The sequence below is a fragment of the Oncorhynchus masou genome, unplaced genomic scaffold, assembly GCF_036934945.1.
Source record: "Oncorhynchus masou masou isolate Uvic2021 unplaced genomic scaffold, UVic_Omas_1.1 unplaced_scaffold_1391, whole genome shotgun sequence".
Classification (NCBI taxonomy): Eukaryota; Metazoa; Chordata; class Actinopteri; order Salmoniformes; family Salmonidae; genus Oncorhynchus; species Oncorhynchus masou.
Window position 1 is genome coordinate 1325 of NW_027003834.1, and position 19213 is coordinate 20537.

The 19213-nt window shown below is 44.9% G+C and overlaps 1 protein-coding gene across 1 annotated transcript in view; it reads right to left on the minus strand.

The window, feature by feature from the left end:
* Positions 1-4938: 4938 nt before the first annotated feature.
* Positions 4939-19213, minus strand: part of LOC135530599 (metal transporter CNNM1-like) — a 31028-nt gene continuing 16753 nt past the window's right edge. The window contains 10 exon segments of the mRNA XM_064958898.1: positions 4939-5036; positions 5273-5376; positions 6426-6666; positions 7247-7311; positions 7314-7382; positions 7385-7390; positions 7614-7704; positions 8410-8579; positions 10245-10385; positions 11141-11284. Coding sequence (XP_064814970.1) covers positions 5022-5036; positions 5273-5376; positions 6426-6666; positions 7247-7311; positions 7314-7382; positions 7385-7390; positions 7614-7704; positions 8410-8579; positions 10245-10385; positions 11141-11284 — 1046 coding nt within the window. The 3' untranslated portion in view covers positions 4939-5021.

Sequence of the window (19213 nt, forward strand, 5' to 3'; positions counted from 1 at the left end):
ACAATCTGAACGCAGACCTCTAGTCGAAGTATTTCACTCTTCTGGCGTCGTTATGTTGCCTTATTTATTTTATTGTGCCATTTCCGGTTTGAAAATGTATAAAAGATGACTGTGTGCACTTTGGTTTAAAAAAATGTTTCAGAGCACTTGAAAGTGAAGCATTGCCAGAAGTTGAGTGAAAAGTTTGTGTAAAATGAATTCTACATACGAGCCCCCAGACCTCCTATCTACAGACGGCCACAATGCTTCTGAACGTCTTTTATATAGAACTGGTTCCATTTAACAATCGCAACATTCTAGAACGTGTGAAATGGTGCATTGTGGATCAAATGCTCTGTGGTGTCATGTGACAGGCTTGAAAGGTTCTTTACAGTTCATGCATGTGCCTATAGGTCAAACGTTACCAGGAAATGCCCTCTGATAGGGTGATATGACCTTTTCTCAACCTTTGAGCAGCTATATGCAGATACGTCCTATAGGAAAAGCACATGCCACTACTGTGGTAATAGTTGAACCACTTCAATGTCTGTGGCTTAGGTTCCGTGTTCGGCATGTACTTGGTGTTGAGACTCTTCATAATAATGCTGCTTATGAAGGATGGTTAACCTCCGCCTTTAACGGTGATGTGTTTGTTTTTTGATGTTTTGTTCACTGTACACATACAGTTGGTCTTCCAACACACAGCCTCACGCCATTTGATTGCCATGGTTCTATTGACATCCTGTCTGTACATTTCATACAGCTAATAATAAATGATGAGTCGTGTACTAAACTGAATGTCATTTCTCCTTTTTTCTCTACCTGTGTACATGGCTGTTTTTAATATAGTTTTAAAAGACAACACTGCCGACGAACGGTTCAAAGCACCGGTCGGCTGACTGGTCGACCTTCTGCCTCTGACCACAGAATATCAGCCACCAGTTTCTGTTCTAATTTCCAAAAAAGATTCTCCATGTTGAATTGCCACCGTTCATCTACATCCAGAAGGTCATTTACTGTGCACAGATGTGTTTTGAGTATTTTATTAGGATCCCCATTACTTGTTGTGAAAGCAGCAGCGCCTCTTCATGGGGTCCACTGTGTGGACACTCAATCCCAGACACCCCGAATCCCTTCACCAACTATTGTTAAAAATTGTTAATGAAAATATTTTGTCTATGCAAATTTTTATGAGAGTTGACTTGGAATTCCCCAGAAATACACCAAGGGATTTTTGGGACTCAGTGGTGATGTTCCTTATGGTGTGATTTGTCCGTAAGACATTAGTAAAAACTATGGCCCAGAGTTTTTCCTAACCTGACAAGAAAACTCCGGGCCCTGCATAATAACTGTCAGCAACTGGAATAAACAAAAACATTATTGTTCGAAGTCTGAACACTAAAGGTCAGACAGCTGAAACTTGTGACTCTTTAATTTTGTACATTTTTTTAATGCAAAAATCCGAGGGGTTCATTTACCCATAAAGTCATTATAAACTCTAATATCTACAATACATCTCTCATATATGCATTTCTCTTCTATAAAAAGCTATATCTCTGTATTACGTTCTGTGTAGGTGCCACTCTCTCCCCATACACCAGTGTTCTCCAGGCCTGACCATCTGTCCAATTTATACATTTCAATTTAGGATAATTTTTGAGACAAATAGCACTTTAAAAATGCATTGTGTTAAAATACCTCCATATAGACGTTGTTGACAGGCACAGATCTAGAATCAGCTTCCCCCTCCCCAAATCCTAACCGTTGAGGTGAAAAACAAGAACACTGACCTTAAATCAGTCTCATCCTACTCCAGTTAAAAACAGGGCCATTGTGTCTGAGAAGAGGATGAGGGTTCTGATTGGCTGTTGCCTCTACTCCCATGCAGCATAGTGAGTCAGCACTTTTTCCTGTTTTCCAAGGAAGGATGCTCTTCTCTTCCTCACTGACCAATGACAGGAGCCACAGAGCATCACTCCCCCTTTACCCTCTCTCCATCCCTCACATTTCCTCCCTTTTCCTCCCAGCCCCCTGTCCTCTATGCCTCTCCTACCTCCCTCCTCCCTCCCTCCTCTCTCTAACCCTCCCCCTCTAGCCCCCTGTCCTCTATGCCTCTCCTCCCCACCCTCCTCTCTCCCTCCCCTCCCTCCTCTCTCTAACCCTCCCCCTCTAGCCCCCCGTCCTCTATGCCTCTCCCTATGCCTCCTCCCTCCTCCCCCTCCCTCTCTCTTATCCCTCTCCCTCTAGCCTCCCATCTTCTATGCCTCTCCTCCCCTCCCTCTACCCCTCTCCCTTTCTCTCCTCCCCCATCTTTCTCCCCCCACTGTGGTGCAGTGGCACAAACCTGAATCGGCACAAACCCAGTCAGAGCAGAGACACACCCAGTGGTCTTAATCCAGAGAGAGAGAGAAAGAAACATGGGTCTTACGGTACAGCTTGTCAGATCAAATAAGAAATGTATTCTCTACAACAAGATGTTTCCTAATGGCATATCCTACATTAGTAGTGTCTTTTGGATGTGTCCCTTTCACAACTGTGTAGAAGAGTTTCAGTATTGCTCATATACATCATTTGGAAGAGACTGGTCCGTTCTTGTGACTGGTCAGTTCTCATACACACCATTTGAGGAAGTTGAGATAAGTGGGGCTGAGAGAATAGAGGTCTACATGGTGCTCAGCCAGTACCTAAAACATGCAGATTGAAGACTTTCTCTTTAGTAAGGCATTCAAACCCCAAACCGTCTCGAGTCCTTTTAAACCCCTTACACCACTATAGCATGAGTCCATTCTGACAAGTCAACTTCTGGGTGAATCCTAAATAGAATTTTAACTTAAGTCTCCCAATTCAATGCACGAAAATCCACTCAAGTGAAGGTTAGGATTCCCCCGTTAGACAGTAGTTGGGAAAGAGGACAGAAGAGAATAGTAATAAACATTCACTATCAAGTAACACAAGTGACACAGCATCCGTAAAAGCCCCTGAAGAAGGAATGGATGAGCTCTTTATAATGGCGCATGGTGAATATTCTTCTGTGCTCTGATGATCTCTACATAGTCTTTGGTTTCCTTGTCACAGCTCCAACAGGGCCAATTCAATTCTTTTGTAAGAGGGGGGGGTGAATTAAATTGTGACAGTGGCTTAAACCAAAAACCTCTCTTCTCCTGACATCCTTTGTCTTCAAATCCATTCGCCACTTCGACATGAAACATTCAAGAAGAAAAAAAAACCCAGGTTCATGATGACATGGTAGCTTCCGTCCCGCTGGTTCAGTGAGTTCCTCCCATTTGGTTCGGTCTAAGATCAGGCTGTGGGGGTGTTAGGGAGATGAGGTCTATCTTGTCTATGTGCTGTTATATCCCTCTGTTTCCCTTTAGAATGTGTGTTGGTTGGGACATCAGAGGGGTCAACTAGTGACGAACGTCTGACAAACGATCAAAAAGGAAGGAAATAGGCTGTTGATGATCGTATGAGTTAGTCCATACACACACACACACACACACACACACACACACACACACACACACACACACACACACACACACACACACACACACACACACACACACACACACACTGCTAGGTCTTGACCAGCGGCTGCTCTGATGTCTCCTCAGGTGTCTTGTCTCCTTCCCGAGACTTTTTCCTCTTCTTGTGACCTGAGGAGAAATAAATATGCATTTAATTGAAAAACATATATACATTTAAAAATATATATATATTGACACATATAGATATTAAATGTAAAAAAATGTATACATTTAACAGAGAAAAACCATGTATGGAAAAAATACATCTAACTGAAACATTATACATTTTTATAAAATAAAAAAAAGTACATTTAATTGAAAATATCAACATTTTATTGAAATAAATGTACATTTAAATGGAAAATATATACATGTAAATTGAAAAAAGAGTATCTGCATTTCATGAATACTATTACTTGTGAATCAATGAATTGGACAAAGACAATGTCATTACAACTACTTTGTAAATGGCATTTAGTTCACTACTTCTGACCGGGATTTTATTGCTTATTTCCTGCAATGTATTGTGATTTTGGTCCAGTTTCAGCCTTTTACTGAAATGAGAGAGACCATTCTGCTGCTCTTTGGCTCAGAGAGGGACCACGTGGGGTGGGGGGTGTTTAGGACAGTCATTTAGTTAAAGTAGCTCTATGATACTGAGCAGAGAAACACTCAGGCTGCACCTCAACTGGCACACTGTTCCCTATTAAGTGCACTACTTTTGAAAAGGACCCACAGAGCTTTGGGAATGGTGTGACACTTGGGAGGCTCACTTAACATTCATTCTCCATAGCTCATTCAGCAGTGGGCCAGTCGAGAGAGAAGAGAGGAACACACTAGTTGGCTCTCCTATGTGAGTGTTAGAGAGAGAGAGAGGGAGAGAGGAGATTTTGTGGAGGTCAGAGTGATGGGCCAGAGTGGTACACACACACACTGTGAGAGGCCAGGGGTTCCGTTAGGGGGCCTCCAGAGAAAATACTCTTGGCAGAGGGAGGCAGGGCCCAATGAATGACTGGTTGCTAGGACACAGCTGTTCATGGAGCAGAGGTGCAGGGAAAGAGAAAGGCTCAGGATTTAGACAGTTACTAAGGGTGCATCCCAAATGGCACTCTACTCCCTATTTAGTGCACTACTTTTGACCAGGATCCATGGGAATGAAGTGCCATTTGGGACGTATCCTAACATGACAAAGTGACCGGTGGAGGGGACACACAGCGTGGGGTTGTTGGGTTTGTGCCTTCACAGTGGCTGGGTTGAGATTTAAATGGTTGTATGTGTGTGTGTGGGCAATTGGATTGTCACACGGGTGTTAGAATACAAGAGAGTAAAGGTGTGTGTGTATTTGTGTGTATGCATGCTTGTGTGTGTGTGTATTTGTGTGTACTTGTGTGTTGTGTATGTTGTGTATGTTGTGTGTGTGTGACTCACTGAGTTTGAGCAGTAGTTTCTTGCCCAGTGTGTCCTCTGATCCACTCAGAGACAGAGTACTGATGAAAGAGGAGGGGGCGTCCGTTTCTATAGCAACAGAGGCTGTGTCAGAGAGAGAGAGAGAGAGAGAGGGGAGAGAGAGAGACAGAGAGAGAGTGAGAGAGAGAGCGAGACAGAGAGAGAGACAGAGAGAGGGAGAGAGAGAGAGAGACAGACAGTTATCTCCATAGTAAACTGTGGATGTTGTGTCTGTGTTAAATGTCTTCCCTCATCACCAACATCCTCCTTATTCTCCAGTCTTCCATCCCACTCCTTTGTTCCTCCCTGTATTCTCTTACCGTTGGTGACGTCCCTCTCTGAGTGCTCTCTCTGATGTACGAGATCTCATCCATCCTGAGGAACACGGAGTCACTGGGGCTGTTCTGACCGTCTGATTTACTGCCTGTAGGGAGAGACAGGACAGTTATGATACACACAGTCACTGGGGCTGTTCTGACCGTCTGATTTACTGCCTGTAGGGAGAGACAGGACAGTTATGATACACACAGTCACTGGGGCTGTTCTGACCGTCTGATTTACTGCCTGTAGGAGAGACAGGACAGTTATGATACACACAGTCACTGGGGCTGTTCTGACCGTCTGATTTACTGCCTGTAGGGAGAGACAGGACAGTTATGATACACACAGTCACTGGGGCTGTTCTGACCGTCTGATTTACTGCCTGTAGGGGGAGACAGGACAGTTATGATACACACAGTCACTGGGGCTGTTCTGACCGTCTGATTTACTGCCTGTAGGGAGAGACAGGACAGTTATGATACACACAGTCACTGGGGCTGTTCTGACCGTCTGATTTACTGCCTGTAGGGGGAGACAGGACAGTTATGATACACACAGTCACTGGGGCTGTTCTGACCGTCTGATTTACTGCCTGTAGGGGGAGACAGGACAGTTATGATACACACAGTCACTGGGGCTGTTCTGACCGTCTGATTTACTGCCTGTAGGGAGAGACAGGACAGTTATGATACACACAGTCACTGGGGCTGTTCTGACCGTCTGATTTACTGCCTGTAGGGGAGACAGGACAGTTATGATACACAGTCACTGGGGCTGTTCTGACCGTCTGATTTACTGCCTGTAGGGAGAGACAGGACAGTTATGATACACACAGTCACTGGGGCTGTTCTGACCGTCTGATTTACTGCCTGTAGGGAGAGACAGGACAGTTATGATACACACAGTCACTGGGGCTGTTCTGACCGTCTGATTTACTGCCTGTAGGGAGAGACAGGACAGTTATGATACACACAGTCACTGGGGCTGTTCTGACCGTCTGATTTACTGCCTGTAGGGAGAGACAGGACAGTTATGATACACACAGTCACTGGGGCTGTTCTGACCATCTGATTTACTGCCTGTAGGGAGAGTAAGCAAAGGGAGTAAGTCTATTCTCTCTCTACCTCCCTCCTACCAGTATGGTTGACTTACGGACGATGCGGTTCTTCTCGTTGAGCAGAGAGGTGCTGTGTGGGACGGAGGACTGCTGTCCTCTGGTTCTGGCCGAGCTGGGCCGGGTCTCTCTGGGGGGTAGGAGGTGGTCTCCACTCTGCTCTGGGACAGGGAGGTCGGGAGTGTTCCCGTCTGTGGGCCGGGCGTCTGTGTCGGGGGTCTGGGGGGAGCTGTCCATCAGAGTGGCTGTCAGGGCGTTCTGGTAGTGGCTACGGGTGATCTGGGGTTTAGAAGTCGAAGGTCAAAGAAAGGTCGTAGGTCATAAATAATCATAGGTCGAAGTTAGAGGCTGTACTGTACCACAGCTCTGACTAAGCTACTAGGTTGCATCACAAATTACACACTTTTTCCTATGAAGTGCACTACTTTTGACCAAGGACCATAGGACTATGTATTAAGTAGTTCACTGTATAAAGAATAGGGTGCTATTTGGGACCTTTATTATTAATTTATTTTATTTGACCTCCTTTCTCTCCCAAATTCAATTACGATCTTGTCTCATCACTGCAACTCCCCAACGGGCCTCGGTAGAGGCAAAGGTCAAGTCATGTGTCCTCCAAAACATGACCCGCCAAACCGTGCTCCTTAACGCCGCCCACTTAACCCGGAAGCCAGTCGCGCCAATGTGTCGGAGGAAACACCGTTCAACTGACGGCCGTGGTCAGCCTGCAGGCGCCCGGCCCGCCACATGGAGTCGCTAGAGAGCCAAGTAAAGGTCCCCCAAATGGTGTTGGAGCAGGTGTATCCAGGTAACGTGAGGTGGGCGGGGCTGTACTGTACCGTAGTCTAGGTAGGCCTACCTTAATGACCTGCAGGTGTGTGAGCTGCCTAACAGAGTAGTCAGGCAGGTAGACGCTCCCCCTCCGTTGAGTTGGCCCAGACTGCCCCCATACAGCATAGAGTCAGACCGGTCCAGACCACTGCTACGGGAGGGGATCTGTGGACTGAATCATACAGGATGGTAATGAGTCAGACAGGGATGAGATAGTGTTCTACCACTCTCTGGTCTATGCAATGGGACAGTCCAGATAATGTATGTGTAATCTGTTATGTTTCTCATGAAACGTTGTTTTCTTTGAGCTTGTAATGTGCACAGACTGTTTCTCAATATTCACGTGTTAATGTTTGTGAATGAGTGAGTGAGTGAGTGAGTGATGAGCCAGTTACCTGTGGGCATGATGGCAGGCACCCCATAGTAGGCGAACGCTCCGTTCTCAAACCTCAGAGCCTCTTTACCAAACTCCACTTCCACACGACCCTGGACACACAGGACAGAGAAATTGTCAAGTTCCCTGATTTGTGTCTAAGCCACATTCTAGAAGATCCAAGTTATATATAAAACCAGGGTTGTTGTAGCAGTCAGCACCTCCACCTGCAGCACATGATATACTGAGTATGCAAAACATTAGGAACACCTGCTCTTTCCATGACATAGACTGACCAGGTGAATCCAGATTAAAGCTACAATCCCTTATTGATGTCACTTGTTAAATCCACTTCAATCAATGTAGATGAAGGGGAGGAGACAGGTTAAAGAAGGATTTTAAAGCTTTGAGACAATTGAGACATGGTCTGTGTATGTGTGTCGTTCAGAGGGTGAATGGACAAGACAACATAGTTAAGTTCCTTTGAACGGGTAGTACAGTAGGCGCCAGGCGCACCGGTTTGAGTAAGTCAAGAACTGCAATGCTGCTGGGTTTTTTAACGCTCAACAGTTCCGGTGTGTATCAAGAATGTTCCACCACCAAAAGGACGTCCAGCCAACATGACACAACTGTGGGAAGCACTGGAGTCAACATGGACCAGCATCCCTGTGGAACACTTTCGACACCTCGTACATGTCTCAATGAATTGAGGCTGTTCTGAGGGCAAAAGGAGGTGTAACTCAATATTAGCAAGGTGTTCCTAATGTTTTGTCAAATCAATTTATCGCTAAGGGACAATTATTGTGGGCGTTTTGTACCTGTAGTAACAGGATGAAGTAGTCAACAGGTTTGTTTCTCTGAAACAGGAAGTGCTGTGGGGCCAGTTTGTTCTTGTCATCGAAGCTCAGCTCCTGGACCACACTGGGGTGTTTAATGAGACGCAGTAAGATCTTCTCTGATAGGTGGGCTGGCTTGAAGGGCTCCACCTCTACAGGAGGGAGGGAGGGAGGGAGGGAGGGAGGGAGGGAGGGAGGGAGGGAGGGAGGGAGGGAGGGAGGGAGGGATAGATAGAAGAGGTAGGAGGAGAGGGCAGTAAAAGGGGAGAGATGAAAGAGGGATAGAAGAGGTAGGAGGAGAGGGCAGTAAAAGTGGAGAGATGAAAGAGGGATAGAAGAGGTAGGAGGAGAGGGCAGTAAAAGGGGAGAGATGAAAGAGGGATAGAAGAGGAGGAGGAGAGGACAGTAAAAGGGGAGAGATGAAAGAGGGATAGAAGAGGTAGGAGGAGAGGGCAGTAAAAGGGAGAGATGAAAGAGGGATAGAAGAGGTAGGAGGAGAGGGCAGTAAAAGGGGAGAGATGAAAGAGGGATAGAAGAGGTAGGAGGAGAGGGCAGTAAAAGGGGAGAGATAGGTAGGAGAGGCAGTAAAAGGGGAGAGATGAAAGAGGGATAGAAGAGGTAGGAGGAGAGGGCAGTAAAAGGGGAGAGATGAAAGAGGGATAGAAGAGGTAGGAGGAGAGGGCAGTAAAAGGAGAGATGAAAGAGGGATAGAAGAGGTAGGAGGAGAGGGCAGTAAAAGGGGAGAGATGAAAGAGGGATAGAAGAGGTAGGAGGAGAGGGCAGTAAAAGGGGAGAGATGAAAGAGGGACAGAAGGAGGAGGAGGAGAGGGCAGTAAAAGGGGAGAGATGAAAGAGGGATAGAAGAGGTAGGAGGAGAGGGCAGTAAAAGGGGAGAGATGAAAGAGGGACAGAAGAGATAGAAGGAGAGGGCAGTAAAAGGGGGAGAGATGAAAGAGGGATAGAAGAGATAGGAGGAGAGGGCAGTAAAAGGGGAGAGATGAAAGAGGGATAGAAGAGGTAGGAGGAGAGGGCAGTAAAAGGGGAGAGATGAAAGAGGGATAGAAGAGGTAGGACGAGAGGGCAGTAAAAGGGGAGAGATGAAAGAGGGATAGAAGAGGTAGGAGGAGAGGGCAGTAAAAGGGGAGAGATGAAAGAGGGATAGAAGAGGTAGGAGAGGGCAGTAAAAGGGGAGAGATGAAAGAGGGATAGAAGAGGTAGGACGAGAGGGCAGTAAAAGGGGAGAGATGAAAGAGGGATAGAAGAGGTAGGACGAGAGGGCAGTAAAAGGGGAGAGATGAAAGAGGGATAGAAGAGGTAGGATGAGAGGGCAGTAAAAGGGGAGAGATGAAAGAGGGATAGAAGAGGTAGGACGAGAGGGCAGTAAAAGGGGAGAGATGAAAGAGGGATAGACAGGTAGGACGAGAGGGCAGTAAAAGGGGAGAGATGAAAGAGGGATAGAAGAGGTAGGAGGAGAGGGCAGTAAAAGGGGAGAGATGAAAGAGGGATAGAAGAGGTAGGACGAGAGGGCAGTAAAAGGGGAGAGATGAAAGAGGGATAGAAGAGGTAGGAGGAGAGGGCAGTAAAAGGGGAGAGATGAAAGAGGGATAGAGAGGAAGACATGAGAGAGTCAGTGGGAAAGTAATAAGAAAAAGTTCATTTGTAATAACTGGTAAACATTCTTTACTATTCAATGGGTTGTTTTTTTACCAGGCCTCAAATTGAGAACAATTTATTTCCACAGAGATGATATATTTAATTATTTAACACTCAGGAAGAGACCTCACAGTGGACAGGAAGTGACATCACAGTGGGCCTACCTGTGGAGAGGAAGCGGTGCGTGGCGAGGAGGAGCTGGGGAGAGATTTTCACCTTCATCTCGTTCTCCGACAGCTTAAAGATGGAGAAATCCTGCTGCTTCCTCTCATGGTGAGAAACACGACGCTTAGAACGGTTATCAGCTGTAGAGGGAGACACTTAGAGAGGTTATCAGCTGTAGAGGGAGACAACACTTAGAGAGGTTATCAGCTGTAGAGGGAGACAGCACTTAGAGAGGTTATCAGCTGTAGAGGGAGACACAACACTTAGAGAGGTTATCAGCTGTAGAGGGAGACACTTAGAGAGGTTATCAGCTGTAGAGGGAGACACTTAGAACGGTTATCAGCTGTAGAGGGAGACACTTAGAGAGGTTATCAGCTGTAGAGGGAGACACAACACTTAGAGAGGTTATCAGCTGTAGAGGGAGACACTTAGAGAGGTTATCAGCTGTAGAGGGAGACACAACACTTAGAGAGGTTATCAGCTGTAGAGGGAGACACTTAGAGAGGTTATCAGCTGTAGAGGGAGACACTTAGAACGGTTATCAGCTGTAGAGGGAGACACTTAGAGAGGTTATCAGCAGTAGAGGGAGACACAACACTTAGAGAGGTTATCAGCTGTAGAGGGAAACACTTAGAGAGGTTATCAGCTGTAGAGGGAGACACTTAGAGGTTATCAGATGTAGGGTGAGACACACACATGGATGGACGCACATGCAGGTGCACACACACACCGACACACACACACACATAAAGAATCAGCAGTATTGTGTGAGTGCGTGCGTGTGCGTGCGTGCGTGTGTGCGCGTGAGTGCGTGTGTGTGCGTGCGTGCGTGTGTGCGTGCGTGTGTGTGTGTGCGTGCGTGTGTGTGCGTGTGTGCATGTGTACGTGTACGTACTGTAGAGGTCAGTCTCGTCCAGTATCTCTGACTTGATGATCTCCTCTATAACGTCCTCCAGGGTCACGATGCCCATGACCTCATAAAAGGGGTCACCCTCACCCTCGTTGTTGACCCGCTGGACGATGGCCAGGTGGGACTTGCCTGGAGAGAGACAGGATATGACATCATAATACTACCCTAACCTGTGGGACTTAGCTAACAAACATGGAGGGGATAGACTATGTGGGAGGTGAAACTCCAACATAGAACAATGTCATTTTTTTGTATACAAAAGCATGTATGTACTTAAACGTATTTATTCCGGCTGTGCAAAGGGATCTAACTACGTGAATGGGGTCTGAGGTAAGGGAATAGCAAGAGATAACTACGTGAATGGGGTCTGAGGTAAGGGAATAGCAAGAGATAACGACGTGAATGGGGTCTAAGGTAAGGGAATAGCAAGAGATAACTACGTGAATGGGGTCTGAGGTAAGGGAATAGCAAGAGATAACTACGTGAATGGGGTCTGAGGTAAGGGAATAGCAAGAGATAACTACGTGAATGGGGTCTGAGGTAAGGGAATAGCAAGAGATAACTACGTGAATGGGGTCTGAGGTAAGGGAATAGCAAGAGATAACTACGTGAATGGGGTCTGAGGTAAGGGAATAGCAAGGAATACGTGAATGGGGTCAAGAGATAACTACGTGAATGGGGTCTGAGGTAAGGGAATAGCAAGAGATAACTACGTGAATGGGGTCAGAGGTAAGGGAATAGCAAGAGATAACTACGTGAATGGGGTCTGAGGTAAGGGAATAGCAAGAGATAACTACGTGAATGGGGTCAGAGGTAAGGGAATAGCAAGAGATAACTACGTGAATGGGGTCTGAGGTAAGGGAATAGCAAGAGATAACTACGTGAATGGGGTCTGAGGTAAGGGAATAGCAAGAGATAACTACGTGAATGGGGTCTGAGGTAAGGGAATAGCAAGAGATAACTACGTGAATGGGGTCTGAGGTAAGGGAATATTGGTGGAGTCAACAGTCTCCCTTGACATGTTCCTGAGGAGAGAAACAAACAAAGGCCCTTGTCTTTTCCTACTAACACGGACTGCTGAGAAATACTTGTTGAGGGAAAAAGTACTATGACTGTGATGTGGTTGTCTCACCTAGCTGTCATAAGATGAACTCACTAACTAGCTCTCTGGATCAGTGTCTGCTAAATGACTCACTAACTGTAAGTCTCTCTGGATCAGAGTCTGCTAAATGACTCACTAACTGTAAGTCTCTCTGGATCAGAGTCTGCTAAATGACTCACTAACTGTCTCTCTGGATCAATGTCTGCTAAATGACTCACTAACTGTCTCTCTGGATCAGAGTCTGCTAAATGACTCACTAACTGTCTCTCTGGATCAGAGTCTGCTAAATGACTCACTAACTGTCTCTCTGGATCAATGTCTGCTAAATGACTCACTAACTGTCTCTCTGGATCAGAGTCTGCTAAATGAAGCACTCACTGTAAGTCTCTCTGGATCAATGTCTGCTAAATGACTCACTAACTGTCTCTCTGGATCAGAGTCTGCTAAATGACTCACTAACTGTCTCTCTGGATCAGAGTCTGCTAAATGACTCACTAACTGTCTCTCTGGATCAGAGTCTGCTAAATGACTCACTAACTGTCTCTCTGGATCAGAGTCTGCTAAATGACTCACTAACTGTCTCTCTGGATCAGAGTCTGCTAAATGACTCACTAACTGTGTCTCTCTGGATCAGAGTCTGCTAAATGACTCACTAACTGTCTCTCTGGATCAGAGTCTGCTAAATGACTCACTAACTGTCTCTCTGGATCAGAGTCTGCTAAATGACTCACTAACTGTCTCTCTGGATCAGAGTCTGCTAAATGACTCACTAACTGTCTCTCTGGATCAGAGTTTGCTAAATGACTCACTAACTGTCTCTCTGGATCAGTGTCTGCTAAATGACTCACTAACTGTCTCTCTGGATCAGTGTCTGCTAAATGACTCACTAACTGTAAGTCTCTCTGGATCAGAGTGTCTGCTAAATGACTCACTAACTGTAAGTCTCTCTGGATCAGAGTGTCTGCTAAATGACTCACTAACTGTAAGTCTCTCTGGATCAGAGTGTCTGCTAAATGACTCACTAACTGTAAGTCTCTCTGGATCAGAGTGTCTGCTAAATGACTCACTAACTGTAAGTCTCTCTGGAACAGAGTCTGCTAAATGACTCACTAACTGTAAGTCTCTCTGGATCAGAGTCTGCTAAATGACTCACTAACTGTAAGTCTCTCTGGATCAGAGTGTCTGCTAAATGACTCACTAACTGTAAGTCTCTCTGGATCAGAGTGTCTGCTAAATGACTCACTAACTGTAAGTCTCTCTGGATCAGAGTGTCTGCTAAATGACTCACTAACTGTAAAGTCTCTCTGGATCAGAGTGTCTGCTAAATGACTCACTAACTGTAAGTCTCTCTGGATCAGAGTGTCTGCTAAATGACTCACTAACTGTCTCTCTGGATCAGTGTCTGCTAAATGACTCACTAACTGTAAGTCTCTCTGGATCAGAGTGTCTGCTAAATGACTCACTAACTGTAAGTCTCTCTGGATCAGAGTGTCTGCTAAATGACTCACTAACTGTAAGTCTCTCTGGATCAGAGTGTCTGCTAAATGACTCACTAACTGTAAGTCTCTCTGGATCAGAGTCTGCTAAATGACTCACTAACTGTAAGTCTCTCTGGATCAGAGTGTCTGCTAAATGACTCACTAACTGTAAGTCTCTCTGGATCAGAGTCTGTTAAATGACTCACTAACTATAAGTCTCTCTGGATCAGAGTGTCTGCTAAATGACTCACTAACTGTAAGTCTCTCTGGATCAGAGTGTCTGCTAAATGACTCACTAACTGTAAGTCTCTCTGGATCAGAGTGTCTGCTAAATGACTCACTAACTGTAAGTCTCTCTGGATCAGAGTGTCTGCTAAATGACTCACTAACTGTAAGTCTCTCTGGATCAGAGTGTCTGCTAAATGACTCACTAACTGTAAGTCTCTCTGGATCAGAGTGTCTGCTAAATGACTCACTAACTGTAAGTCTCTCTGGATCAGAGTGTCTGCTAAATGACTCACTAACTGTAAGTCTCTCTGGATCAGAGTGTCTGCTAAATGACTCACTAACTGTAAGTCTCTCTGGATCAGAGTGTCTGCTAAATGACTCACTAACTGTAAGTCTCTCTGGATCAGAGTGTCTGCTAAATGACTCACTAACTGTAAGTCTCTCTGGATCAGAGTCTGCTAAATGACTCACTAACTGTAAGTCTCTCTGGATCAGAGTGTCTGCTAAATGACTCACTAACTGTAAGTCTCTCTGGATCAGAGTCTGCTAAATGACTCACTAACTGTAAGTCTCTCTGGATCAGAGTGTCTGCTAAATGACTCACTAACTGTAAGTCTCTCTGGATCAGAGTGTCTGCTAAATGACTCACTAACTGTAAGTCTCTCTGGATCAGAGTGTCTGCTAAATGACTCACTAACTGTAAGTCTCTCTGGATCAGAGTGTCTGCTAAATGACTCACTAACTGTAAGTCTCTCTGGATCAGAGTCTGCTAAATGACTCACTAACTGTAAGTCTCTCTGGATCAGAGTGTCTGCTAAATGACTCACTAACTGTAAGTCTCTCTGGATCAGAGTGTCTGCTAAATGACTCACTAACTGTAAGTCTCTCTGGATCAGAGTGTCTGCTAAATGACTCACTAACTGTAAGTCTCTCTGGATCAGAGTGTCTGCTAAATGACTCACTAACTGTAAGTCTCTCTGGATCAGAGTGTCTGCTAAATGACTCACTAACTGTAAGTCTCTCTGGATCAGAGTGTCTGCTAAATGACTCACTAACTGTAAGTCTCTCTGGATCAGAGTGTCTGCTAAATGACTCACTAACTGTAAGTCTCTCTGGATCAGAGTGTCTGCTAAATGACTCACTAACTGTAAGTCTCTCTGGATCAGAGTGTCTGCTAAATGACTCACTAACTGTAAGTCTCTCTGGATCAGAGTGTCTGCTAAATGACTCACTAACTGTAAGTCTCTGGATCAGAGTGTCTGCTAAATGACTCACTAACTGTAAGTCTCTCTGGATCAGAGTGTCTGCTAAATGACTCACTAACTGTAAGTCTCTCTGGATCAGAGTGTCTGCTAAATGACTCACTAACTGTAAGTCTCTCTGGATCAGAGTGTCTGCTAAATGACTCACTAACTGTAAGTCTCTCTGGATCAGAGTGTCTGCTAAATGACTCACTAACTGTCTCTCTGGATCAGTGTCTGCTAAATGACTCACTAACTGTAAGTCTCTCTGGATCAGAGTGTCTGCTAAATGACTCACTAACTGTAAGTCTCTCTGGATCAGAGTGTCTGCTAAATGACTCACTAACTGTAAGTCTCTCTGGATCAGAGTGTCTGCTAAATGACTCACTAACTGTAAGTCTCTCTGGATCAGAGTGTCTGCTAAATGACTCACTAACTGTAAGTCTCTCTGGATCAGAGTGTCTGCTAAATGACTCACTAACTGTAAGTCTCTCTGGATCAGAGTGTCTGCTAAATGACTCACTAACTGTAAGTCTCTCTGGATCAGAGTGTCTGCTAAATGACTCACTAACTGTAAGTCTCTCTGGATCAGAGTGTCTGCTAAATGACTCACTAACTGTAAGTCTCTCTGGATCAGAGTGTCTGCTAAATGACTCACTAACTGTAAGTCTCTCTGGATCAGAGTGTCTGCTAAATGACTCACTAACTGTAAGTCTCTCTGGATCAGAGTGTCTGCTAAATGACTCACTAACTGTAAGTCTCTCTGGATCAGAGTGTCTGCTAAATGACTCACTAACTGTAAGTCTCTCTGGATCAGAGTGTCTGCTAAATGACTCACTAACTGTAAGTCTCTCTGGATCAGAGTCTGCTAAATGACTCACTAACTGTAAGTCTCTCTGGATCAGAGTGTCTGCTAAATGACTCACTAACAGTAAGTCTCTGGATCAGAGTGTCTGCTAAATGACTCACTAACTGTAAGTCTCTCTGGATCAGAGTGTCTGCTAAATGACTCACTAACTGTAAGTCTCTCTGGATCAGAGTGTCTGCTAAATGACTCACTACTGTAAGTCTCTCTGGATCAGAGTGTCTGCTAAATGACTCACTAACTGTAAGTCTCTCTGGATCAGAGTGTCTGCTAAATGACTCACTAACTGTAAGTCTCTCTGGATCAGAGTGTCTGCTAAATGACTCACTAACTGTAAGTCTCTCTGGATCAGAGTGTCTGCTAAATGACTCACTAACTGTAAGTCTCTCTGGATCAGAGTGTCTGCTAAATGACTCACTAACTGTAAGTCTCTCTGGATCAGAGTCTGCTAAATGACTCACTAACTGTAAGTCTCTCTGGATCAGAGTGTCTGCTAAATGACTCACTAACTGTAAGTCTCTCTGGATCAGAGTGTCTGCTAAATGACTCACTAACTGTAAGTCTCTCTGGATCAGAGTGTCTGCTAAATGACTCACTAACTGTAAGTCTCTCTGGATCAGAGTGTCTGCTAAATGACTCACTAACTGTAAGTCTCTCTGGATCAGAGTGTCTGCTAAATGACTCACTAACTGTAAGTCTCTCTGGATCAGAGTGTCTGCTAAATGACTCACTAACTGTAAGTCTCTCTGGATCAGAGTGTCTGCTAAATGACTCACTAACTGTAAGTCTCTCTGGATCAGAGTGTCTGCTAAATGACTCACTAACTGTAAGTCTCTCTGGATCAGAGTGTCTGCTAAATGACTCACTAACTGTAAGTCTCTCTGGATCAGAGTGTCTGCTAAATGACTCACTAACTGTAAGTCTCTCTGGATCAGAGTGTCTGCTAAATGACTCACTAACTGTAAGTCTCTCTGGATCAGAGTGTCTGCTAAATGACTCACTAACTGTAAGTCTCTCTGGATCAGAGTGTCTGCTAAATGACTCACTAACTGTAAGTCTCTCTGGATCAGAGTGTCTGCTAAATGACTCACTAACTGTAAGTCTCTCTGGATCAGAGTGTCTGCTAAATGACTCACTAACTGTAAGTCTCTCTGGATCAGAGTCTGCTAAATGACTCACTAACTGTAAGTCTCTCTGGATCAGAGTGTCTGCTAAATGACTCACTAACTGTAAGTCTCTCTGGATCAGAGTGTCTGCTAAATGACTCACTAACTGTAAGTCTCTCTGGATCAGAGTGTCTGCTAAATGACTCACTAACTGTAAGTCTCTCTGGATCAGAGTGTCTGCTAAATGACTCACTAACTGTAAGTCTCTCTGGATCAGAGTGTCTGCTAAATGACTCACTAACTGTAAGTCTCTCTGGATCAGAGTCTGCTAAATGACTCACTAACTGTAAGTCTCTCTGGATCAGAGTGTCTGCTAAATGACTCACTAACTGTAAGTCTCTCTGGATCAGAGTGTCTGCTAAATGACTCACTAACTGTAAGTCTCTCTGGATCAGAGTGTCTGCTAAATGACTCACTAACTGTAAGTCTCTCTGGATCAGAGTGTCTGCTAAATGACTCACTAACTGTAAGTCTCTGGATCAGAGTGTCTGCTAAATGACTCACTAACTGTAAGTCTCTCTGGATCAGAGTGTCTGCTAAATGACTCACTAACTGTAAGTCTCTCTGGATCAGAGTGTCTGCTAAATGACTCACTAACTGTAAGTCTCTCTGGATCAGAGTGTCTGCTAAATGACTCACTAACTGTAAGTCTCTCTGGATCAGAGTGTCTGCTAAATGACTCACTAACTGTAAGTCTCTCTGGATCAGAGTGTCTGCTAAATGACTCACTAACTGTAAGTCTCTCTGGATCAGAGTGTCTGCTAAATGACTCACTAACTGTAAGTCTCTCTGGATCAGAGTGTCTGCTAAATGACTCACTAACTGTAAGTCTCTCTGGATCAGAGTGTCTGCTAAATGACTCACTAACTGTAAGTCTCTCTGGATCAGAGTGTCTGCTAAATGACTCACTAACTGTAAGTCTCTCTGGATCAGAGTGTCTGCTAAATGACTCACTAACTGTAAGTCTCTCTGGATCAGAGTGTCTGCTAAATGACTCACTAACTGTAAGTCTCTCTGGATCAGAGTGTCTGCTAAATGACTCACTAACTGTAAGTCTCTCTGGATCAGAGTGTCTGCTAAATGACTCACTAACTGTAAGTCTCTCTGGATCAGAGTCTGCTAAATGACTCACTAACTGTAAGTCTCTCTGGATCAGAGTGTCTGCTAAATGACTCACTAACTGTAAGTCTCTCTGGATCAGAGTGTCTGCTAAATGACTCACTAACTGTAAGTCTCTCTGGATCAGAGTGTCTGCTAAATGACTCACTAACTGTAAGTCTCTCTGGATCAGAGTGTCTGCTAAATGACTCACTAACTGTAAGTCTCTGGATCAGAGTGTCTGCTAAATGACTCACTAACTGTAAGTCTCTCTGGATCAGAGTGTCTGCTAAATGACTCACTAACTGTAAGTCTCTCTGGATCAGAGTGTCTGCTAAATGACTCACTAACTGTAAGTCTCTCTGGATCAGAGTGTCTGCTAAATGACTCACTAACTGTAAGTCTCTCTGGATCAGAGTGTCTGCTAAATGACTCACTAACTGTAAGTCTCTCTGGATCAGAGTGTCTGCTAAATGACTCACTAACTGTAAGTCTCTCTGGATCAGAGTGTCTGCTAAATGACTCACTAACTGTAAGTCTCTCTGGATCAGAGTGTCTGCTAAATGACTCACTAACTGTAAGTCTCTCTGGATCAGAGTGTCTGCTAAATGACTCACTAACTGTAAGTCTCTCTGGATCAGAGTGTCTGCTAAATGACTCACTAACTGTAAGTCTCTCTGGATCAGAGTGTCTGCTAAATGACTCACTAACTGTAAGTCTCTCTGGATCAGAGTGTCTGCTAAATGACTCACTAACTGTAAGTCTCTCTGGATCAGAGTCTGCTAAATGACTCACTAACTGTAAGTCTCTCTGGATCAGAGTGTCTGCTAAATGACTCACTAACTGTAAGTCTCTCTGGATCAGAGTCTGCTAAATGACT